The 26,828-nt window shown below is 37.8% G+C and overlaps 1 protein-coding gene across 1 annotated transcript; it reads right to left on the bottom strand.

The window, feature by feature from the left end:
* Positions 1-15,341: 15,341 nt before the first annotated feature.
* Positions 15,342-16,292, bottom strand: LOC110539667 (olfactory receptor 10G6). The gene has a single exon (XM_021626504.2). The coding sequence runs from the start codon at positions 16,287-16,289 to the stop codon at positions 15,342-15,344; it is 948 nt and encodes a 315-aa protein (XP_021482179.1). The 5' UTR covers positions 16,290-16,292.
* Between the last annotated feature and the right edge of the window lie 10,536 nt (positions 16,293-26,828).

The raw sequence follows: 26,828 nt of genomic DNA, 5'->3' as shown, positions 1-26,828 counted from the left end.
GCTTTCTGGGTGTTTCCATGGTAACATGTCCACAGACTTTAGCACAACTGACATCATGTTAGAGGCACCATTCTAAACTTAAAATCCAGCACAGAGGCCACAACCTGCCGAAAACAAGAACAAAGACCCAATCTAACAAAGAACTGGGTCCATTATTCCAGGTTCTAGGAAAGTCCCTAAATATGCTAAACTTGATTTTTAGGCTTTGTAGTTCTGCTTTTTGGTAACTGAAGCAAATGGATGCTGTTTTCAGTATGAAAGATAAAGAACTATGAGGATTGGGGCTGCATGAGTTAGACAAGTTCCCCATGTAGACACTGACCATCAATACAGACTTCCTTTTTAGCTTAAAAAAAAATCTATATTTTGCCCAGAGACAGCAGCCACTGGGGACTATCCACAGTGGAAAGGTTTGCCCCACACCCTCTGCCAGCCAGATCCAAGGTCTCAGCTCTGTCGGCAATTGCAGAGGCTGCATTCATTAGGAACTACCAAAGGCAGCAGACAACAAGGAGTGCCAGCAGTAGTGAGGTTTGCTCTGTGCCCTCTGTGCACTATTTCCCATGCTCCAACTTTACCTGCAATTCCAGAGCAGGCAGCCATCAGGGGCTACGGGGACCTCCAAGCCTGTCAACACCAGGGACAACTAGATAGCTAAAGGACAACATAAGAACACACTCAACAAAACCCAGGGCAATAAGACACTGCCAGAACCCAGCTATTATACCACAGCAAGCCCTGGATATCTCAACACACCTGAGGCATAGGAAAATGACTTTAAATGTAAGCTTATGAAGATGATAGGGGCCTTCAAACAGAAAATAAATAAATCTTTCAAAGAAATACAGGAAAATACAATCAAACAGGTGAAGAAAATGAATAATTCCCTTAAAGAAATACAGAAGAATACAAACAAACAAAAAAAAAAAAAAGGAGAAGAAAATGAATAAAACTGTTCACGATGTGAAAAGGGAAATAAAAGCAATAATAATAATAATAAACTGAAGCCATGCTGGAGATGGAAAACCTAGGAAAGAGAACAGAAACTAAGGATGCAAGCATCACAAACAGACTACAAGAAATGAAAGAGAGAATCTTAGGTATAGAAGATAACACAAAAAGTTCAGGAAATTTAGGACACCATGGAAAGACTAAACCTAAGAATAATGGGAATAGAAGAAGAGGATTCCCACTTCAAAGGTCCAGAAAATATCTTCAACAAAATTATAGGAGGAAATATCTCCAACCTAAAAAAAGAGAGGCATGTAAACATAGAAGAAGCCTACACAGCATAAAATAGATTGGACCAAAAAGGAAAATCCACTTGCCACATAATCATCAAAACATTAAATGGATAGAACAAAGAAAGAATATTAAAAACTACAAGGATAAGAGCCAAGTAAGATAAAAAGGAAGACAAATGAGAATTACACTAGATATCTAGACAGAGAATTTAAAAGCCAGAAGGGGTTATGCAGATGTCTTGCAGACCCTAAGAGACCACAGAGGCCAGCCCAGACTACTATACACAGCAAAATTTTCAATCACCATAGGTGGAGAAAACAAGATATCCCACGACAAAACCAAATTTAAACACTACCTTTCCACTATCCCAGCCCTACAGAGGATACTAGAAGGAAAGTTTCAATACAAGAAGGGTAACGATGCCCAAGAAAACAGAGGAAATAAGTAATTTCACACCAACAAAAACAAAAGAAGGGAAGCACACACAGTCATAATACTACCACCAATATCAAAATTAAAGGAATAAACAATCATTGGTCATTAATATCTCTCAACATCAATGGAATCAATTCCCCAGTAAAAAGATACAGGCTGACAGAGTGGATGTAAAAACAGGACCTATCATTCTGCTGCATATAAGAAATACAACAAAGATAGACATTACCTCAGGGTAAAGGGTTTGAAAAAGGTTTTCCAAGCAAATGGACCCAAGAAATAAATAAGAGTAGCTGTCCTAATATCTAATAAAATAGACTTTCAAGCAAAAGTAATGAAAAGAGATGGGGAAGAATACTTCATACTCATCAAAGGAAGAATTCACCAAGATGACATCTCAATTCTGAAAAATCTCTGCTCCAAATGCAAGAACTTCCACATTTGTAAAAGAAACATTACTAAAAGTTAAACCACATATTGAACCTCACACATTAATAGTGGAAGACTTCAATACACCACTATCATCAATGGACAGGTCAACAAGACAAAAACTATACAGAGAAATGATCAACCTAACGGATGTTATGAATCAAATGGACCTAACAGATATCTACAGAACATTTCACCCAAACACAAAAAAATATACCTTCTTCCCAGAATCACATGGAGCCTTCTCCAAAATTGACCATATACTCAGTCACAAAGCAAGTCTCAACAGACACAAAAAGATTGAAATAAGCCTTTGTATTTTATCAGACCTCCTGGACTAAAGCTGAAACTCATCAACAACAGAAACATCAGAAAGCCTACAAACTAATGGAAACTGATCAACTCTCTACTCAATGACCACTGGGTCAGGAAAGAAATAATGAAAGAAATTAAAGACGTTCTAGAATTTAATGAAAAATGAAAGCACAGCATACCCAAACTTATGGGACACAATGAAAGCAGTGCTAAGAGGAATGTATGTAGCACTAAGTGCTTCATAAAAAAAATTGAAGTGATGGCATACTAACAACTTGACAGCACATCTGAAAGCTCTAGAACATAAAGGAGAAAACACACCCAAGAGGAGTAGACAGCAGAAAATTATTAAACTTATCAATAACTTATTAATTAATTAATCAATAATTATTAAAATTATCAATAACTTAGACTCAAAGAGAATAACACAAAGAATCAACAAAACTAAAAGCTGGTTCTTTAAGAAAAACAAAAAGATAAACAAACCCTTAGCCAAATTACCTAAAAGGCCCAGAGATAGTAACCATATTAACTAAATCAGAAATGAAAAGGAGGACATAACAGCAAACACTGAGGAAATCCAAACAATCATTAGGTCTTACTTCAAAAGCCTGTATTCCATGAAATTAGAAAATCTAAAAGAAAAAAAAAAAGAAAAATATTTTCTTGATAGATTCTATTTACCAGTGTTAAATAAAGATCAGATTAACAATTTAAATAGTCTTATAATCCCTATGGTAATATAAACAGTCATTAAAATTTTCCCAACCAAAAATGCCCATGCAGAATTCTAGTATAATTTCAAAGAAGCGCTAATACTAATACTCAAACTATTCCACAAAATAGAAACTGAAGGAACATTGCCAAACTCATTCTACAAAGCCACAGTCACTTTGATACCTAAACCACACAAAGATTCAACAAAGAAAAAAAATTTCAGATCAATAGCCCTCATGAACATTAATGCAAAAATACTCAATAAAATATTTGCAGACTGGATCCAAAGATTAAAAGATACCATCTACCATGATCAAGTAAGCACCATAGCAGAGATGCAGAATGGTTTAACATATGAACATTCATCAAGGTAATTCACCATATAAACAAATTGAAAGAAAAACAACAACAACAACACCTGATCATCTCATTAGATGCTGAAAAAGCCTTAGACAAAATCCAATACCCCTTCATGATAAAAGTCTTAGAGAGATCAGGGATACAAAGCCCATACCTAAACATAATAATGGGCATATACATCTAGCCTGTAGCCAATATTAAATTAAATGGAGAGAAACTCAAGGAAATTTTACTAAAATCAGGAACAAGACTGTCTACTCTCTCCATACCTATTCAACATAGTACTTTAAGTCATTGCTAGTGCAATAAGACAATTAAAGGAAATCAAGGGATAAAAATCAGAAAGGAAGCAGTCAAAGTAACCCTATTTGCAGATGATATGATAGTATTCATAAGCAAACTCCAAAATTTTACCAGAGAACACCTATAGCTGACAAACACTTTCAGCAAAATGGCCGGATACAAAATTAACAACAACAAAAAAAATCAGTAGCCTTCCTTTATACAAATGATAAATGGTTTGAGAAAAAAAATTCAGGGAAAAAATCACCCTTCATAATAGCCACAAATAATATAAAATATCTTGGTATAACTCTAACCAAGAAAGTGAAAGACCTGTATAATAAGAACTTCAAGTCTTTGAAGAAAGGAATTGAAGAAGATATCAGAAGATGGAAATATCTGTCATGCTCATGGATTGGTAGGATTAATGTAGTAAAAATGGCCATCTTACCAAAAGCAAGCTATAGAGTCAATGCAATTTCCATCAAAATTCAATACAATTCTTTACAGACCTTGAAAGAGCAATTCTCAACTTCACATGGAAAAACAAACAACAACAAAAAAAAACCCTCAAGTTATTGAAGACAATCTTCTTCAATAAAAGAACTTCTGGAGGTATCACCATCCTGAATTCAAGTTATACTATAGAGCAATAGTAATAAAAACCACATGGTATTGGCATAAAAACAGACAGGTTGATCAATGTAATGTAATTGAAGACCCAGAAATAAACACACATGCCTATAAACACTTGATTTTTGACCAAGAAGCCAAAATCATACAATGGAAAAAAGAAAGTATCTTCAACAAATGCTGCCAGTCTAACTGGATGTATGTATATAGAAGGATGCAAATAGATCCAAATTTATCATCCTGAACAAGTGGTTCAAAGAACTCAACATTAAACTGGGTCCAGTAATCTAATGGAAGAAAAAGTGGGGAATAGCCTTGAACTCATTGACATAGGAGACAACTTCTTGACCAGAGCACCAACAGCTCAGGGTCTAAGATCAAAAATTGATAAATGGAAGCTCATGAAAATAAAAAGCTTCTGTAAGGCAAAAGATGTTGTTGCTAGAATGAAATGGCAGTCTACAGATTGGGAAAAGATCTTCACCAACCCTACCTCTGACAGATGGATAATATCCAAAACACATAAAGAACTCAAAAAATTAAACATGAATGAACCAAATAATCCAATTAAAAATGGGTTACAGACCAGACTTGAATTCACAAAGATCCACCTGTCTCTGCCTTCCAAGTGCTTGGATTAAAGGTATGTGCCACCACACCTGACAATAACTAATTTCATAACTAGATACTTTTAAGCATTTTACATTAATATTGAAAACAAAATGTTGTAAAGTAGTATTTTTTGTTATTTATTACAATTTATTCATTTTGTATCCTGGCTGTAGCTCCCTCCCTCATCTCCTCCCAGCCCCTTCCTCCATTCCTCTTCTCCCCCTATGACCCTCACCTAGTCCACTGAAGTAGTATTTTTTTTCTTAGAATACTGTGAATGAATAGTGATGTCATCAAAGAAATATTTTCTATATGTATTTTTTATGTAAGAGTGGAGATTTTATTTATTTATTTTTATTTTTATTAATTACAGTTTATTCACTTTGTATCCTCCTTGTACCTCCTTCCCTCCTCCCCTCCCAATCCCACCCTCCCTCTTCCTCATCCATGCTCTACCCCCAGTCCAGTGATAACGGAGGTCCTCCTCCCCTTCCCCCTGATCTTAGGTGCTGGAGAGATGGCACAGTGGTTAAGAGCACTGTCTGCTCCTCCAAGAGACCTGGGTTCAATTCTCAGCAACCACATGTCAGCTCAAAGAACTGTCTATAACACCAATACCAAGAGATCTCACACCTTCACATTAATGCACATAAAATAAAGCATTAAAAAAAAAGATCAGTCTCTATAGATGTATCTTTTATAGCTAGCTTTGCAGATAATTTATGGGTTGAAAAAGTCTCCACAGAACTTTGAGCTAAATAATTTTGGTCTATGTACTGAGCTTCATCAAGCTAACACAAATTGATTATTCCAGGATTAAAAGTCGGTCTAATTTTAGAACATCCTTTTCTTTTTATGTAAAGTTCGCAGATATCACAGCTCTGTGATGTCAGGGGTGCTCTAGAAAGGCAGACCACAAGAATCATATGCTAAGACTGGTTTTATGAGACATAAAAATCTTCAATGTTTGTCGTTTAATGTTTCATGTTAAAGAGGGGCCAGTAAGAGGGCTCAGTGGGTAAGAACATGTACTGTCAATCTTGAAGAAAGACCTTGATTTTGTCTCTTAGAACCCACATGGTAGAATATGAGAAACCACTGCCAACATTTATTCTCTGACAATTACTTGTACAATATGATACACAGGCACCCACATCCAAAATACATAAATGCAAATTTAAAAATTAATTCTTCATGCTGAATTTCTGTCTTTTATGTCTTCTGTTATTCATCTCAGAGTAATGACCTTCTTTTTTTTTTTATAACCTTTGGCAGAGTACAGGGAATCATAAGAAAGAAGGGGAGTTAGTCTGATGGGGAAAGGATAGGAGCTCCACAAGGACCAAATATATCTGGGCACAGGGTCTTTTCTGAGACTGACATTCAACCAAGGACCATGTATGGATATAACCTAGAACTTCCACTCAGATGTAGCCTGTGGTAGCTCAGTAACCAATTGGTTTCCCAAAGTGAGGGGAACAAGGACTATTTCTAACAGGAACTCAATGACTGGCTCTTTGGTCTCCCCACCCCCGAAGGGAGGAGCAGTCCTGTTAGGCCACAGAGGAGGGCTTTGCAGCCAGTCCTGAAGATACCTGATAAAACAGGATCAGATGAATGGGGAGGAGGTCCCCCCTATCAGTGGACTTGGAAAGGGGCATGGTGGAGATGAGGGAGGGAGGGAGGGACTGGGAGGGAATGAGGGATCGGGACACGGCTGGGATACAGAGTTAATAAAATGTAACTGATAAAAAAAAATAAAAAAATGAAGTAGTATTTTTAAAAGTCACTTCAAGTATATCTAAAACCCTTCAGCTTGAACAATGATGCCCCTGATTTTGTCAGATTATACTCAACTGACCCCTAATCTTTTATTATACAAATTGAGTTCCAGGACAACTAGAGCTACTGAGGGACCACCTGGGAATGAGAAACAACTGTGATTATTTGAATTGAAGCGAGGTGCAGAGAGCTCTTGAATGGCGGGGTGAACTGTTCTGAGAAACAAACAGCTGTAAACTATCTACAACCAGCTGTAAACTATAGAGCAAAAGTGACCTGATTTTCAGGTATAAAAACCCCGTGCTCTGCATGTTCGGGGTCGTCTCCTGTCTTTGGAGGGGCGACCCTATCGAGATAGCAATAAACCTCTTGCTTTTGCAATGAGCTTTGGTCTGTGAGAGTTCCTGGGAAGGGCGCGATCCTGAGCAGTGAGACTCCAGGTCTTACACTACAAACAGAAAAATCCTGTCTTGAAAAATAAATAAATAAATAAATAAATAAATAAATAAATAAATAAATACAAAGTCTACTATTCAATTCTAGTACATTTACCAATCACTTTAATTTTTTTTTTATAATTTCTTACATGTACACAATATAAGAATTTTTTGGGAATTTCATATGTGTATATAATGTATTTTTGTCAGATTTAGTTTGGTCCTCTTTCATCTCTCCCCTCTCTTATTGAACCCTTCTTCCCTGCCCCTTCTCTCTTTGTGTGTTTGTATGTGTGTATATATGACCCACTGATTTTAATTAACGTTGCTTACATGAGCATGGAAAAAATGGGTTACAGAGCTAAACAGAATTCTCAACAGAGAAATCTCTAATGACCAAGAAGCACTTAAGGGCGTGCTCACCATCCTTAGCCATCAGGGATATGCAAATCAAATGACTCTGAGATTCCATCTTACACCCATCAGAATGGCTAAGTCCAAAAACTCAAGTGATAGCATACGCTGGTGAGGATGTGAAGAAAGGGGATACTCCTCCATTGCTGATGGGAGTGCAAACTTGTACAACCACGTTGGAAATCAATCTGGCATTTTCTCAGAAAACTGGGTATAGTTCTACCTCAGGACCCAGCTATACCAGTCTGGGCATATACCCAAAATGTTCCTCCATATCACAAGGACACTTGCCAAACTATGCATATAGAAGCTTTATTCATAACAGCCATAATCTGGAAACGACCTAGATGTCCCTCAACCGAAGATTGGATAAAGAAAATGTGGTACATTTACAGAGTGAATTTACAAAGCAAATAAATAAATTCAAGAGAATAAAATTTATCTCTCAACATATTGCTTGATTTTTTTAACGTATGACTACTCACTTTTACTAGAACTATTTATTAAGAAACCAATGAAAATGATATGAAATTAAATAAGATGAATATAGCTTTACCCTGGTGAAGATGCCAGAGAAGCCATATACTAATCTTTTTTAGTATATAGCTTGCACTTATATCTTGAGTTTCTATTACATCATCTGTTGTTCTATCAGACATTGGTACCACATACTGTGCCAGATTCATGAGACCCCAAAAGACCACCAGGAGTCCATTCAAAACACACGAGGATCTTTTTATTTCAAGCTATGGCTCAGGCTCATACCCTCACTGCCACAGTGGTTGAGACCAAAGAGCCCCATGCTCAGGTTAGGTGGTTGATTTAAAGAGTCTGGTCCCTCCCAGTGAGCCCAAAGCAGGGGAATTACTGCCTGGCAAGCGTCTATTGGTTGAAACACAAAAGGGGGTGTTGTATTTTGATTGATTGGCTATAGGAAAGCCTCCAAACCATTAATGGTCTGGCTTCCCTTGTTTGGCTGTCCTAGGGGAGGGGATGATTTGGGCCAGTTTCCTAGCAACTGTATCTCTAGTTGGCAGGAAAGAATGCACTCCGGCTGGTTCCTCCCCACAGGTGGCTGGACATGTCTCCACCTGTCTGGTCTTTGTACAGGCTTGTGCTTTAAACTTTAAACCAATACCCCCCAAAAAACTAATTTTTAAATCTTTGGTCTCTCAATAGCCTTAAACATAGAGGTTTTCATGATATATTTTGATGATCAGCAGAGCTAGTTTTCTTTATTTTTTTTAAATATGCTTTTTAAAGTCTTGGGGGCTGGAAAGATGGCTCAGCAGTGGACAGTTCTTAACTGTCTTCCAGAGAAACAGAGTATGATCACTGGCACCCAAGTTTAGCATCTCACAACCACCTGTTATTTCAGCTTCGTTCTTGTTTGTCTTCCATGTGTACCTTCGTGCCAAGCTTAGCAATGAGCACCTTTTTCCACTAAATTGTCTCACTAGTCCTAGGACAACTTGAGAAATTATAGAAAGGTATTTCAACCTATAATTCCATAACCAACTAAAATTGCATAAAGTTATTAAATGTAATAAAATACAGTATAAAATACATTATGTTATATTATGTATGTGGTACTCCAATACAAATATATTATACTACAATGCAAACATTTAACACTCATTTCTAGGTAATTGATTGAAAAATATGGGAAATCAGGAAAATATAGAAGACTAAATCAACATTTAAGAAATCTGAGATAATTGATGATTCAGAGAAATTTTATCAGATTAAGCTTCTTTACAAGTAACCTCTCTAGAGGGATATTAGTAATCTTAAAATGCTAAAAGTAACTGTTAGACTGTAACAACATCCCCCATTTCTTTCTTTCCTATACTTATTTATACTTGTCTTCTGGATTTATTTTTCCCTTGAATTCTGAGATTTGGAAACTTGGGGTTCCTCTCACTAACCTTCGGTTGAATAGATAATGTGATTTGAATTAGAATGTTTCTTACTGCTTCAGGAGTTTGAACTCCCCAGGTGGAGTTGCTATTTGTGGGGGTGGAATGTGGGGACTGGAGTTGGGTTGGGCTGCGGAGGGATGGGGGTGGGGGTGATACAGCTCTTCTAATGTAAGAATGGGTTACCTTGTTCAGCCTCAACATGATGACATTTACTTCATCTTATTATATTTTATTTTGTCATGTTAAAAAAAATATCCAGAGTTAATAAAATGTAACTAATAAGAAAAATAAAATTAGGAAAAAAAAAGCAATGCACATGAATCATTATTAGCCTATTTTGCTGTGGAAGGATCTGAAACAATTTTTTAAAATATTTGTTTATATTTTTCTTAACTGTGTATTAAATTCAATTTTATTTCAATAAAAAAATATCCAGAGTCAAAAAATATAGAAAAAATTCTAACAGACAAGTAGATAAACAAAATGTGACTGAGAGACCAAAGATCGAATTTTTTTTTTTTTTAATATTAGTTGGAGTTTGGAACACAGGTCTCCTTGAAGGCCAGCAATGGTGGAGACATGTCCAGCCACCTGGGGAAAGGAACTAGCTTTACTGCATTCTTTTCCTGCCCATTAGAAATACAGTTGCTAGGAAACCAGCCCAGATGGCCAGGACAGAACCGTTTATGGGTTTATGGCCTTTTTTTTTTTTTTTTTTAAAGATAATTAAGTTTATTAGAGAATATCAGAGCATTGTGAGATGAGTCTCCAAGTCTGAGAATTTTTTCTTTTTGAAATTTTTTTTATTAATTAAACTTTATTCACTTTGTATCCCCCCTGTAACTCCCTCCCTCCTCCCCTCCCAACCCTTCCTTTCCTCTACTTTCTCCATGCATGCCCCTCCCCAAGTCCCCTGATAGGTGAGGTCTTCTTATCCTTCCTTCTGATCCTAGTCTATTAGGTCTCATCAGGAGTGGCTGCATTGTCTTCCTCTGTGGCCTGGTAAGGCTGCTTCCCTCAGGGGGAGGAGATCAAAGAGCAGGCCGATCAGTTCATGTCAGAGACAGTCCCTGTTCGCATTACTATGGAACCCACTTGGACACTGAACTGCAATGGGCTACATCTGTGCAGGGGTTCTAGGTAATCTCCATGCATGATACTTGGTTAGAGTATGAGTCTCAGGAAAGACCCCGTGCTCAGAATTTTTGGTTCTATTGCTCTCCTTGTGGAGCTCCTGTCCGTTTATGGTCTTGATGCCTAAAGTAAACCAATCATTTCAAAAGTCAATTTCCCCTACCCATTCATGTAACACTAAGGCATGTAACTCCCTGCTTGCGTTTTTTTCCTTTAAAAACCTGTTCCCCTAGACCATGGGGTCACATTCCTCCTCTTCAACCAGGGAGAATGCTGCGACCCAAGTTTGAGCTTGTAATAAAAAAAACTTCATGTGTTTTGCATTGGAGTGATTTCTGGTGGTTTTGGGGGGTCTCACGAACTGGGCATAACAGTGACAATTGTGTTTGTTACAAAATACTGCACATTTATACAAAGGACGATATAGTGATATGCTTTGTAGCTGGTCTTTGCTACTTTGTGGGTTCTTCTTTTTCCCACCCTTTATTTCCATGATTTCTCCCCCTAACAATAGATATGAGAGAAAGGAGGATAGAGAGAAAAGAGAGAGAGATATCTCTGAATCTAATTTCTTTCTTGTTGTTTCTTTTTTGAGTATATTACTAACAATCTGCAAACAACCCCCCTGAATGACCATCAGCCACCATCCCTACCTCCAAGGGCCCAAGCATTGCTATACTCTCTGAAGAGTTTCCGGAATCCCAAATATCATATAGTTGCAGAAACTATCTGCAGCTGCCAAAACCATGCCTCTGTTAGAGCACGAGGTAAATCATAGTCAGCTTCTGTAGACAGTTCAAAGCAGTCCCATATCCGTACACCTGAGATTAAAACTAAAGCACATTCTTAGAGTATTTTTGTGTGTTTTTTTAAAAAAAAAAACAAAATTCCAGAATTGTCACTACACATACTATAATGTGGATGAACCTAAAAATCATATAAAGTGAAAGAAAATCAGGCACAAAATACATGTGTGTGTGTGTGTGTGTGTGTGTGTGTGTGTGTGTGTGTGTGGTGGGGGGGAGTGGGGAATGCAGATCCATGAAATAGAAAGTAGATTTTATCTACTTTAGTCACTGGAGCTGTGAGTAAGCATGGATTGATCAAGTTGGAACACAATGGTAGAGAAGTCCTAAAGTTTGGTGGTAAAGACAGTTGCACACCGGTGAGTTAACAAAGTGCACACATAAGATGAGTAAATTTACCTCAAATAAACTTATAAACCATAATTAATATGGTTTCCTGTGTAATGATGAGGTTCTATAGTTCATGAGCCCCATGTGCCATGAACAAGTATGGAAAAAGATTACACACATGCAAGCTTAGTGTAAGCCAAGTGGCCTGGTAAATTATTTGGAATTACATTTAAGTTTACACTTTTAAGTTTTACTCATCTGTAATTTAGAAATGAATAAGCATTTTTAAGACTTGATATATATTTTAGTAGGTATATGCATTTCTGTATGAAAATTAACTAGATAATCAATTCCACATTTAGAAAATGGAAACAAAAATCTGTGTAGCATAGCCCCTAGTATCACAGCAACATGGAGCTTATTATGAAAGATGAAATTTTAGTTTTTCTAAATCAATTATTTTAACTATTAATTTTTCCATTACCCACTCCCCCCAGTGTGAAAATATTACTACTGCATGAGAAAACTTATTCAAATACAGACTGAATCATGTGTTCAAATAGCCTTACCATGTGGCTTAAATCAGAATGCTTAAAAATCTTACAATCACTTATTTGAAAGGAAGTAAATAAAGTAAAATATTTGACAAATGCAAATAGAAATAAACATTTCAGAAAAGTAAATCATACCTGATGCATTCAACTAACTACATCATAAAGGATAGAAATGGTGGATGTAGCAGTGTCTGGCTGAAGAGTTTCAATCTTTTTCTACTACACTCATTATCTTTTTCTCAAGAACACTCTCTTGCATTGTGTCCAGTTTTTAGAACTTTGATCATAACATTTTATAGATATAGTGGGACTGGAATAGTTAGAGGACACCTGAATCTCAAAACAGTGTACCTGAAGGTCATCTTGTTAAAGTTTATTTTATAGAAGATTAATCTCACGAGGGTTATGGGGAGTATGGTAAGAGAAAACATCCTGTAGAGAGTTTAGAAATAATGACTATCAGAGCTTCAAGTACCGAATACTAAAATCACCACAAAAATGATCTGAGCCAGATAGAAATCAACAATCTTTGTTGAGCATGTTTTTCACTTGTGGCAAGAAATAACAAATTGCTCTTGAGAGTAAGCCAGTCTGGTGAACTGTGAGGAAAACTTGATACACAGAATAGGCATCTTCATGCTCAAAGACACAGTGAATAAATGTGAAAAGTATCATTTTTAGACCAAAGTTTCTAAAAACAAAGTGAGCTCATGTAATATGACTGAATCTCTTTTGTTCACTTAGTGTTTGAGAAACCATTCTGAAATTAACCTAAATAAATTGATGAAACAGAAATAATGAACCGGAAAAAACAAGTAGAACAATACTTTTGTATATTTAAGGTTCTTTAAAATATTCTGCATAAGGAAGTTTGATACTAGCAAACCTATATTAATAAAATCTGGGTGTATATACATACATAAGTATTGCATGTGTTTAAATACATGTATTTTAATACATGCATGTGTATTTTTGTTGCTAAAGTAGCTACATAGACTAACACTACTTTTACTTCCCCCCCCTCATTTTTAAGGATAGATAAGCTCAGACAAGTATTTACATCTGTACCCTCTCAAGAGGTGAAAGTTTAAAATGCATAGCTTGTTTTTTTTTTTTTTTTTTTTTTTTTCTGGTGAATAGTGTAGGTAAGATGCTTTTTAACTATGATTAGGGAATAAACCTTTTTGGGACTTTTCATTTTAATAAAATGATGAATTCACATAGAATCTTCATTAGATGTATACAATGACTAAGTTTGTTTGAATGTTGTGTGGTGTGTTTGTCATTGGCTTTGATTAGAGGTGATGTTTTTGTGTTTGCAATAAGGCTGGTTTGAGCCACGGGCAATATTACTTATGCTCTGCCTCCATTTTGGCTTTGGAGTGTGATTGTTGCCTGTGGCTTTGTGGTTGTGTGTTTTTACCTGAAAGCATATGTAAGTATCTTGGGGTGTTCTTCCTCAGAGAGTTAATTAATTTCCCTAGAGCTGCCTCCTTCTCCTCCTCATTATTATTATTATTATTATTATTATTATTATTATTATTGGAATTCTTCCTCTATCATACGGAAAATTTCTGTACTTCTTTAATGAACTAGGTCTTACAATACTTTCAAATCACACTTTACTATATTTTCCCAAGAAGCCATTTTTATAGTTCAAGCCTAGTGTTCTTTTTATCTTTTCTTCAGTTCCTAAAGAATATTAGTATAAGATGAACTGTATCAATCATTTTATAACCATTTTGTTCATATATTTTATCTTTTTGCTTTATATGTAAATGCTTTTCTGGTCTGAAGGTTAGAGACTCATTTAGGATAACAATAATGCCATTCATCTAGAGATGTATTGTACCAATCAGTGGTGAGTTGAGTCACATTGCTCACTCACACAGATTTTGAAGTTTAACGTTGGACAGTATACATTTATTAATATTTTCCCTTATCCATCATTCTAAGCCTTAAAAAAAATCAGAATAGGAACTAAGTTTGGGAAATACAAAGACCTTCCTGGACTGTCTGTATACTTTCTGAAAGCCAAGGGCAAAAATATCCAGTCCTGCGAATGGAGGAGCTCCCCTTAGATTCTGGCAATATTCTTATAAGAAAGGCCACTAGGATGAGCTTCAGATGACTGAATATTTTCATTCAGTCAGTTATACACCTATGATACCTCTGTCCCACAAGAACAACTCTCCATCTCTGTAACGAATGCAGGAAAGTGGCAGCTCAAACACGTATTCACCATAGCAGATAATCTGTTTCATTTACATTCACAGAAGATCAGAATAATCTGCTTTATGATTACGACAAGGAAACTTTTCCTTGATACACCTGCTTAAATTTTACCGGAGTCCTGTGAAAGTTCAGCTGAATGTACTCAGGCCATTGGGTAGTAAACATGTAATAGGTCCTTCCTACTGCAGGAAAATTGCCCCTTCATGTTCAAGTTCAACGGTGGTTCCTTTGTTAAAGTAAAACTCAAGAGAAGAGAGTTGGGTGAGTCAGCTAGCACTTCCCTGAATTTCAGTTTTATGATAATGACAATAATACTCGACTCACACAGGTTTATTGGTCAAGGATGAGTCTGACAGTGTACAGGTGGGCTATTTGTGTCAACATAGGGCTTAAAGCTTAAAAGTGCACACACAGATGGTGCCACAGACAAATAACCTTTCTGTGGTCATTATGCTATTTTCTCACAACTTTCCTGATAGATGCTACTTTTGCCCAGTGGGATTTGGATTGATTTTCCATGGTGCTGAAGGACGATATGGAAAGTCTCAGGTACCGACAGGTTACGATGAAGAACTTTCCAGGTTCCCACTTCTTTTAAGAGGAGTCCTTTCCTCCCCACACTAATCTTTTTTTAACTTTCTGTCTTAATTGCTCGTAGTTGTTTGGCACGATGTCACCTCATCCCTGTGCTGGGTGAAGTCAACGGGGTTGTACCTCCTTGAGGCCTCCCAGCCTCCGCAACGCTGCCTTCATCTCTTTGTTCCGCAGCGTGTAGATGATAGGGTTAAGCAAGGGAGTAATGACTGTGTAGAAGACGGCCACCACCCCGTCCAGAGGTTCCTGGGAGCCAGGCCGTAGGTAAATGAAGGTGCAGGGCACATAGTAAACGATGACCACCGTGAGGTGGGCAGCACAGGTAGAGAAGGCATTGCGACGCCCGTCTGCAGACCGGATGCGCAGAATGGCAGCCACGATGTAGCCGTAGGAAGTGAGGATGAGCATGAAACAGGTGAGGGCCAGGAAACCAATGTCTACAAAGGTGACCAGCTCATTGATGGTGGTGTCTGCACAGACTAGGCGGAGAATGGCAGGGATGTCGCAAAAGAAGTAGTCGACTCGGTTTGGGCCACAGAAAGGCAGCCTGAATATGAAACTCGTTTGGAAAAGTGAGTGGATAGTCCCTCCAACCCACGTGCCCAGAGCTAAGTAGTTACAGACGCTGCGAGTCATGATGGTGGCATAGTGTAAAGGTTTGCAGATGGCCAGGAATCGATCATAAGCCATGAGCGTGTAAAGAAAGCATTCAGTGCAGCCCAGGAAATGGAAAGAAAACAGCTGAATCACACATCCCCCAAAGGAGATAATCCTGCTATCCAAGAGAAATCCAGATAGCATCTTGGGGACAATAGCAGAAGAAATTGTCATGTCTAAGAAGGAGAGGTGACACAGGAACCAGTACATGGGCCGGTGGAGCCGGATGTCCACCAGGACCGTGAGGATGATGAGCCCATTGCCAGAGACAGTGAGGAGGTAGATGACAAGGAATGCCAGGAAGAGCAGAGGCCCGAGCTGCGGTGGGTGGTGCAGGCCTACCAGGATGAAGTGAGACACAGAGGTCTGGTTGCCACTTTGCATGTCCTTGACCATCACATCTGACCGGGGACAGCAGGAGGAGAGACTTGATGTTCTTGTGAAGTATCTAGACATGGCACATATATTCTGCATTATTCTCAAACAGTAATAGAAAAGGTTTCCTGTCTCCCCTCCTTTTTTTTCCCTCCCTCTCTTGTTTCCTGTCTCCCTCTTCCTGTCCCTTCCTTGTTTTTCTTTTGTATCACACTCTTGTCCTTATCACTTTTTCCCCTCTCACCCCCTCCAACTGAGATTCTATTTGCTTGCAGAGGACCATCTCAGCATTAAAACTAATGATCTGCTCTCCTTATCCATAGTTTTGCTTTCCAAATTTTCAGCTGTGGCCACCCATGGTCTGAAAACATAGTTTACCTCACTTTTTCAGGAGAGTGAGAACGCAGCACTTTTACTGCAGTGTATTATTACCCTTATTAACTGCTTGTTGCAGAGCTCATCCTTTCAACCTTCTGTACTGCCACAGAAGTCACAGTTCTCAGTGACAAGTTTGCACAATGCATTATCAGTATCCAGCATCTGGATCTCTGCAATGCTTAAGAAGGCTCATGACTGAGGACACCAAGGCCCGTGTAACCGTGTGGTCACTGTTTTGTGTGTCCTGCATATTCTGAATTAGGCTGAAGGATAACTCTGAAGATAATCTGGATCAGAAAACTCAGAGACAAGACTGACCTTCGCTAAATAGTGCACAAAAACTCTCCTTTCATGCCTAATGCTTTCGGTCTCAGTTGTCTCCTCTGAGCCCCAAACCTCTAACATTTGATAAAGTTGCATTTCAGAGGGATCCCCATCACCATACCTCTCCTTCCCTTTTGGATTCTGCTGATGAGCTCTACTCAGACGTGAAGCCTCAGTGAGGCCACGGCCAGCTGTTTGCCTCAGCCTCTTCTTGCATGTTGCTGTTTCTCAAGGAGGCCCATTTCTGCAGCTTTATGGGCTGAGCTGCTTGCTTGTGAAACTATGCTCTTTCTGCTTCCCCTTTATAGACTCTGTGATGCTCTTGGCAGTGGGGCCCTTTGTTTGTGGCCTCTGGGGTCTTGCTTTCTGCTCAGCAGGCCCTTACTTCTTACAGTCGCAATGGGGAATGAATTAAAGGGGTGCTGAGACCATCTCTGCCTTTTCCATTGGGGGCAATTAACTTACTAAGTGTAAGTTAATTTCACTGGGCTTTGTTAGCGGCAGACCATTTGGAATTTTGCTTAACTGTTGTCAGAGTCCCTGTAGCTCAGGATCCTGTGAAGAAGCATGTGGTAACCCACTGAGAGCCCCCTTCCTCCTCTCCGGGTTTTAGTTTTCTCACCTTGAAACTTCCAATAATGCTGAATTGCTCACTTGTCCCATGAAGTTCTGGGTGGAATTTGAAAGAACTTTAAAGCTAAAGGTATTAAATGAATGCCATTTATTAAGTACTTTAAATGTACCATTCAGATTTAACTTGGAGTAAGTTACTAGGGCCATGCATTAGAGTATCTCATACTATCTGTGGCAGAGCAGTGTCTGGTTTTCCAGAATAAGCATAGCCAGATTGTGAGGGCCTTTGGAGAAGTGTCTCAAAATACATACAATGTTACACTTCAAGAAATGGAATTATAGGAAGTAAAGGCATCTTCAAAAGTTAATGTTGTACAATTGAATGAATAAATCCTATGCAAGTATATGTAGACAAATCATATGAATTCATTCAGCTCCAGGCATAGAGAAGCTTATGAACTAGGATTGGCAAGCTGCATATAGCAAACACTTGCTAACACATGTGTCTTCCAGTGTTTAATAAGTTTAAATATTAAAAACGATTACTTCGCATTTTAAGGAACACATTCGTGAAATAACACACTGCTCTTGTGACTAAATTACTCTGTAATGAAGGAGTCATACCAAGTATTTTGGTTAGCGTTCACCTGTTTATTTCCCTATTGCATGGATATTATTTCCCCTACTTCCTGATGATGGGAAGAATAAACCAGACTTATCTTTGATAATAGATCATTCCACCTAGAGAAAATAATGTGGAAGGGACTTGGGACTGTACCTTAATCATCCTTTCATTACAGGAAGCACTCCTAGTCTAATATTTCTGAAAAGAGTATACATTTAAATGAATAATGTGAGGAAAGAGAACTCTTGGTTATACAAAGGCTTTGGCTCAAAATTCTAGTGTGGATCCCTGGTCTTCAGAAGTTAAGGCAGATGCTTCATCCGTTTGGAAAAAAAATGGCTGTTGTTAGTTTGTTAACTCTAGACCTCCTACAATTTGATTTTCTTACATGGATGGGTATATGGAAGGAAAGAAGGAAGGAAGGAAGAAAGGAAGGGAAACATTTTCTAAAAAGACACTATCTTATCTTTTTTCATTTTGAAATAGAAAAAAAATGGAGCAGGAGAAATTTTGTTTTAAGAGGGGGAAGCAGCATTACCAGGCCACAGAAGAAGACAGTGCAGCCACTCCTGATGAGACCTAATTGACTAGGATCAGAAGGAAGGAAAAGAAGACCTCCCCTATCAGAGGACTTGGGGAGGGGCATGCATGCAGAGGGTAGAGGAGGGAGGTAACCACAGGGGGGATACAAAGTGAATAAAGTGAAAAAAAAACAATGTTGCAAAAGAAAATAATAAATTTAATCACTAGTGAAAAAAATAAGAAGGTATGAAGAAGGGAAAGAGCATGAAGAAAGGGCAAGGACATCTGGGACCTGAAAGGTAGGTTAGAGTCTTCCTACTGGAAATAGAGTGATGTAGCTAAGTGAGTAGACTTGCAGACTGGTTGGAGCGCTCACTGTGTAATGGTACCTTCTGCCCAAGCCTGTCCTGAGTTTGATTTCCAAGAAGCCATGTAGAGGTGACAGGAGAGAAACGATTTCACAAAGTTGTACCAAGACAAGCACATGCCTCACCCCGGCACCATACACACAGGCACACTAATAATTGTTAAAAAGACAAAAAAGCTAAAGAAAGAATGAATGGGTTTTTCCGAGGTATGCAAAAGAACTTGTGAAAACTCACACATTTTAGGAGGGAGCTTATCTATTCATGTTGCTAGGCTTTATGTATTTTAAACTCTCTCTCTGAGAGGAAGGCTGTTTTCTGTAATGAATTTGGATATAGAGAAAACTAGGTGTAGTAAATACATTGCAGGAGTATGTTCTGTTTCCAAAAAGCATCAGTGCAAATATTTACTCACTAAGTGTCTGTGATGATATATGGTTTGTACTGGCAAAAAAAAAAAAAAAAAAGGGAAAATTAACTCACTATGGTTAAATATATAAGAGTATTATGCCATTATGAGATATCAAACAGCCGTAGAAAAAACTAAAATATAACCACAGTGCCCAATACTGAATGTTTACCTGAGATAACTTCAGTTGGTGGAGAAAGCAGGAGGAGAAGTGTGGTTAACCAACCTTTCACCATTTTCTCTAAAGCAAAGACAATTCAGATATTATGTGAACACAGAGAAATGGGCACAAGAATATGAACTGGATTACTAGTACAAAAATAAGGGATGGTAGTGATTAAGAAAAACAAAACAAATAGCCTCACTTTACCTAAAAATAAAATAACACTGTAGCAAGTATGACATAATTTAATACTTTCAAAGTTTCTTTGTCTCTGTCTCTCTCATGAGTGTCTATTTGGTACATGTGTGCATATATATGTTTTCTCGCTCAGTGTGTGTGTGTGTGTGTGTGTGTGTGTGTGTGTGTGTTCTACTGTGGAAGCCAGAGATCTATACAGGGGGACTACCTTTTTTTTTTGCTCTCCATGCACATCTCCACAGTTCTGCAGCCAGCATTTTACCCATGTGCTTTTCCAGAGTGTTCTATCTCTCTGTTAGAAATTTCGTACTGCACCAAGTAATAATGAATACAAACAGGTTTGTGATACTATACTACTTGGCTTTGTTCTATTGTGAATTATTAATACACCTTTGTTGCCTAATCTTCCATATGAAGGACAGTTTTTTTTTTTTAAATCAATTTGTGGACATACCCTAGTTCAGATCTCAACTCTTTGTCAAGAATGGGAGCTGTGAATATTTTTCTCACTCCAAGCTTGGATTTTTCTGTTTAAATATTGTAATGTAATAAACAGTAATGACGAACAAGAAGAAAAGATACATAAGAAAGAAAAAGGATGCCATCTACAACATCACCTAACAAATTTAAAGAATGAAAGAAAAAAGACTCTTAGCTTTATTTTTCATTTGGAAAAAGAAAATTTTAACAACACAATTAGAAAATGCTCTATACCCACCATACCACTAAAATAGAAAAATTGGCTGTAGCCAGATGTGGACAGAGTGGAGATTTCAAACCCTGTTAACAACCCTTAGTTAACAAACTAGGGGTCTAAATTAAACTAATCATATGCAGTTTTTAGAACCCAGAAATTGTACTCCAAGGAGTGTGTTTGTTTGTGTGTGTGTATTGTGTGTGTTGATTAAATATGAATAGGCAAAGTCAAGTATGTGCCAAAAATGAAAGTGTGTCATGGGTAATTGTTGGAAAATTAAAATTTCATAATAGCATCTTTATCTACATCAGTATCTGAAAATACATATTCAAACTAGAATATTGTAACGTGATTTTTGAGTAGTGAAAACATGGACACTAAAACTGCTGGAGCCAATTGAAAACCAGCGAATACACAAGCCGTGAATTACACAGCAGTCTATTGCAGCACACCTATATGTGCTCTGCAAGTACCCTCTTCACGTGCTACGTTCATCTATATTTGTGAAGGTTCAATGTAGAATATACTGCATCTGTTAAACACACACATATATATCTCAACCACTCTGGGCTCAGTTTTACATCACCTAGGTCGTTTGATAACATGTGGAGATGTCAAATGTGATGGGCATGGGCAGCACAATCTTTCACCGTGCATCAACAGCCCACAGGAAACCCATCTTACCTAAAATGCTGATGACAACCAGGACGTTAGTGTGATTAAAGATGACTAACACTATGGCAATAGATTTAGTAGAGTACTCTTTAGATCTATGTAATAATAGTTACTGATGAAGCAGAGGGTTGTGGTGTATTCATAGATGGGGAGATTTAACATTTTAAAGATCCCAGGTCTACTAAGGTAGTTGTATAGATTTGAAGTTTTACAGACTTTTTCAGAGTGTTTTTCTGCACATGTGGAAATGCAGATCTTATAGTACACACTGCATTAAAATGGAACATATGACATGAATGATCAAGATAGTCTTAGAGAACCCGAAAACAAAAAAAAAAAAAGAAGAAGAATTCCAAACCTATATATAGGAACCACCAAGGAGCTAGCGTTTGTATGAGGATGGACAAAGCGAAATAGAGGACACTGAGAAGCAATTATGTAGAATGCAGCACACAGCAAATTGATGCTCTGTGTGATAGAGAAAGGCAATCTTCTTCAAAATTATTATTTTGGGTTATGTGGAACTTCAAGTGAGAGAAGTCTTGACCTTGGTTCTCAAGGTATACATCAGAAAATCAATAACGTGTAGGCTGTAGCATTAGTTACAACAGCCTTTATGATACCTACATAATGATATTTAAGGTAAACAGAAAGAAAAGACTAAACATACAAAATTATACAGTGTTCTTCAGTTATTTCACTGTGAAAGAAAGCTTTTGCAGTTCACCCGTAATCATAACATAGCACATAAAACAAACCTAGTGATTTACAGAAAGAAAACCATAATTGGAAACTTAAATTTTCAAAAGAGCACATCAGTTAATGAACTAATCCCAAATTTAATCCCAGATTATGTAGGAAAATAAAACCATCTTTATATAAAATCTAAAGCAAAATTAAACCCAAGTAAGTAAATTAAAATAGTTATTTTAAGCACCAAATGTTATGGAAGAAAAAAACCTGATAAATATTTTGCATTGGTAAACTTTGCAAAACAACATACCAACTTTGAAACTATACTGAAATCTTTCGATAAAATTTTTTAGAATAGTAAAAAATACATGAAAGCAGGAATATCTAAATAATGACAGCATTAGTGTTTTCAATTTGTAAAAAGTGCTTATGTAAACAAAATAAGAAAAACACTAGTATCCCAAAGGGGAAAAAAAATAAAGTCCTTGATGGGACAATCTACAAAGAAGCTAGCATAAATGGTTTTTAGGTTTGCAAAAACACTGGTACAGAATAAATAACACATGATTACTACGTACAATTGGGAAGGTATTATCTCTAGACAGTCTTTTAGGAATAGGGAGTCTAAAATCCTAAGTAATAATTTTGGGTGTTTTATCTGTGTATGAAGATGGTCAGAGAGACAATGATACAGATGGCCATGGCCAGGCAGATTTTGAACAGTGTTCAAAGGAGAGCAAGTGATATTTCATCATGGGAAGAGAGAAAAAGATAACAGTTCAGCTTTTCTCTTCTTAGATATAAGTATTCATCCCAGGAGACATGGGCTGTCCCAGGAGGAGTCAAGTGAGAAAAGCATAAAGAGATGTGCCTACTTATTTATAATCTACCTTGGCGAATTCGTGTTTTTATACTCATTGAGAGAATATAGAAACCCAGTTTTTTCCTTGGAGGCAGGTAACCATGCCAACCAAGTTAGATACTTGCACATTTAGTGATGTTGATTTCCAGTCTCCATACTTCACCTGGTTGGCTGCTGATAAGTAATGGACCAGTTTTGTTAACTTGGTGTATCGGTTCTGTGAGTGATAGCTCATAGACTAGTACCTACCTAGTCTACAGCACACAGAAAGTGAAACATTTGAAGGAAAAAAAAATCAGATGAATTTTCCTCTGCAATAAACCATATCCTCTAAGGTGAGTTTTAGATGAATGTAATAAAATATCTCCTGCTTTCCATTTTGTAAACTTTAATTTTAAATACAGAAATGTTTCTTTAATATCATCTAAATTTAGTTAGCTAGCATTCCTATTAGATGATTTGCACTTAGGCAGATAAGATATATAAACAGGTGGGTAAGGAGATTGCTATATCTCTATCTATCTATCTATCTATCTATCTATCTATCTATCTATCTATCTATCCATCTATCAGTCCATCTATGTATCTATGCATCTATCCATCTATCAATATATCTATCTATTGACAGACAGATAGGGTGGTTACAAACAGTGGCCATGTTGTCAAAGCATTAAAGTAACTCAAATATTGATCTCTCTGATGGGAATTCCAGCCATGGACATAACCTGATAAATTTTTTTTTTCAACAAACATAATATGAATTTCTTTTTTGTGATTTCATTCTGTTAATATGGTAGAAGTTTTAGGTTTATATTTCCTCTCTTTAATGAGTCCTTAATTAAAACTGATGATTGTAACAATCCTATGTCTACTAGCTCATATTTGGGGAAAAAAAAAGAAGCTTTATTTTTCCTGAAACTTCATTCCCTGGGATTAAAATCAATTTTATAGTGGGTTTCATAGTAATAGGAACAGGGACTGTCTCTGACATGAACTGATTGGCCTGCTCTTTAATCACCTCCCCCTGAGGGGTAAGCAGCCTTACCAGGCCAAGGAAGAAGACAATGCAGCCACTCCTGATGAGACTTAATTGACTAGGATCAGAAGGAAGGAAAAGAAGACCTCCCCTATCAGTGGACTTGGGGAGGGGCATGCATGCAGAGGAGGAAGGAAGGGAAGGGAGGTATTGGGATGGGAGGAGGGAGGGAACCACAGGGGGGATACAAAGTGAATAAAGTGTAATTGATAAAGAATTTAAAAAAAGAAAAAAATCAATTTTATTTTATGTGAAGCCTCTTAGTAGCAAACCCCAATTTCTCTTGAGTGGTGGGCATCTCTCACCATTTTTATCCACGGAACAATTAACTATCATTATCTCAGTATCAATGAATAAGTGTTAACATCCTTGGACATACTTTTATTAAGTAAAAATAATTATACCCCATTTCACCTATATGAGATCTCATTTTTTTTTCTTGACAGCAATATCTCTTGGTTACACCAGTGTAACTTCATTACATTTTCCTGTGTCAGGCTTCAGATGTTGAAGAAGCAACACAAACTTGACAAAAATGTTTCTCATGAGAGCATCTTTCGTGTTTATGAAAAACAGGAGGTGAATTAGGATTCAGTTTGATCTTAATGAAGCTGAAGTTACAAAATATTCAGAAAAATAAGTTAGAAGGGTGAATTACAGGGAATGCCAGGTTCCTAATAGAGCCTATCAGGCACAGCACATAAGAGGTTGACTTTCTTAGATGCTCATAGAAGATCATCAGGTGGAAGAAGGACAGGATGCAAGGCACGTGGAGGAAGGACAGGATGCAAGGCACGATGAGATTTCATTTTTTCTAGGATGTGAGAAATGGGGTAGGGAATCTCTCTGAGAAGGCTGAATGATATTATTGCTAACTCTGAGAGACCATAGGGAAGTCCTGTGAGAATCTGGAGTGTGATGTGGCCACCATCAGCAGTAGCAAGAATGAAGGCTTTCTGGAAAGCTACTTTTGAAACTGAGATGTGTCTACAAACACAAAGATAGCATACTTATTCTTTCTGTGAGTTCAAGAAAGGCAATTCTATAGCGCTTCTACAGGGTATAATGTTTGATTGACTATCAGTTATTAAGCAGTTATCACACGTCAAACCCCTGTAATAAGTTGTCCATGTCTATCATCCTATTTTATTGCCCCTGACTTCTCAGGGTAACAGGTAACAGGTGAGGGTAACAGAGATCATGATTTAAGGTTGTTGTGAACTTAAGGAATAGTCATGACGGCAAACAAATTCTTGCCTATGTAAGTTTTTATATCATCTTTGGAGAGAAAATAAAGAATGGGAGGTAGAATTCCCAGAAAGCAGTCAAGCAGCACATGCTTCTTGCATGACCGTCTTTTTCTCCAGTGTGGTTGAGGATCAGGAATGTGATGGGGTGCCACTGTATCGACTATACTGTATCATCTCACCTAACACTTTGTCTCAGTAATGGGGAAGTGGCTGTTCCAGCTTTGAAACTCTAACTGCCACATTGTAAGAATCCTGGTGGCTATGACTTCAGAGGATCCACGTTTGCCCAAAGAATCCTAGGGTAAAGTCACTCACCACCAAGAACATAGAGCCCCACTCTGGAAAGTGCAAGGAATGAAGTTACATTATCAGGCTCAATAGGGATGGAAAAAGCTCTAGGGTTGGAAATGAAATTGATCCCCAGGTGGTTAAACTTTGATGAAAACTTGAGTAGATACCCAGCTGAACTGATTTTTTTTAAAATAATTTATTCATTTTGTATCCTGATCACAGCCTTCTCTATCCTCTCCTGCTGGTCTCACCTTCCCACTCTCTTTCCCCTTCCACCCTTCCCTTCTCCTCAGAAAGAGTAGGCTCCACCTTACAAACCCACCCCAGCCCATCAAGTTGTATCAGGACTTAGTAATTCTCTTCTATTGAGGCCAGGCAAGGCAGCCCAGCTAGGGGAAAGTGATCCAAAAGCAGGGAACTGAGTTCATGTCAGATACGACCCATGGTCCCATTGTTGCTAGAGGACCCACATCAGGATCAAGAGACCCATCAGTTACATATGGGTTGTGAGTCTAGGTCCAGTCCATGCATGCTCTTTGGTGCTTCAGTCTCTGTAAACCCCTATGAGCCTATGCTAGTTGACACTGTTGGTCTTTTTGAGAGGTTCTTGTCCCTTCTGGGACTCTTTTTTTTTTTTTTTTTGTATACATTCATTTCTTATATCCTGACACATGCTAAGTATCATAATGCTTTATGTTACATTGTATCTTTTAAATAGCAAACACTTTCCTAAGAACATACTTCCAAACTCACATACCCTTGGAATTGTGCAGAAGCAACTAGATTCCAAGGAAAAGAGGCTTGTCCTCCAACTACCTTTCAGTCTTTTGTGCTGTAAGAACTTTTTAGTTTGCCTACTTACAAAGCACTTTCAGAAAGTCACATGAAAGTATTTACATGTATTGGGGCTCTTTACCCACACTCCTCCACAACACTCCCCCAGGTCCACCTAATGTTTAGCTGTGGATCTCATCATCTGTTTTGTTCCACTGCTGGGTGGAGCCTCTCAGAAGACAGTCATGCTAGGCCCCTGTCTGCCAGCATAGCAGAGTATCATTAATAGTGTCAGGGGTTGGCTTTCTCCTATGGGGTGGGTCTCAGTTTGGGCCAGTCGTTGGCTGGCCATTCAGTCTTTCTCTGCTTCATCTTTTATCTCTTTGCATCCCGTAGGCAAGGTAGATTTTGGGTCAAAGAGTTTTTGGATGTTTGCTGTCCTGACTTGTAAAAAAAGGTGTGGATACAACATTTGCATTCCATTCCCCAATTTTTGTAACATATAGCAATGACTATGGTTAGGTAGGTGAAAGGTAATAAAACATCATTCTCTTTTCTGCCTTTTGTGTGTGTGTGTGTGTGTGTGTGTGTGTGTTTGCATGCATATTTCTGCATCTCTCTCTGCATTCTGCTTGAGAAAGGAAAGGTACTGAAAACATTTCATTGTCCTTACCAAAGAAGCTTTGGAAAATGCAAATTTGTGTGAATACCAGCATTATCTATCA

This window comes from Meriones unguiculatus, chromosome 1 (genome assembly GCF_030254825.1).
Source record: "Meriones unguiculatus strain TT.TT164.6M chromosome 1, Bangor_MerUng_6.1, whole genome shotgun sequence".
Taxonomy (NCBI): Eukaryota; Metazoa; Chordata; class Mammalia; order Rodentia; family Muridae; genus Meriones; species Meriones unguiculatus.
Note: the sequence above shows the minus strand (reverse complement) of the source record. Positions and strands in the feature narration are given on the sequence as shown.

Bases quoted from the DNA above. Each gene is read 5' to 3' on its own strand.
- LOC110539667 (XM_021626504.2), bottom strand. From the start codon at position 16,289: ATGGTCAAGGACATGCAAAGTGGCAACCAGACCTCTGTGTCTCACTTC.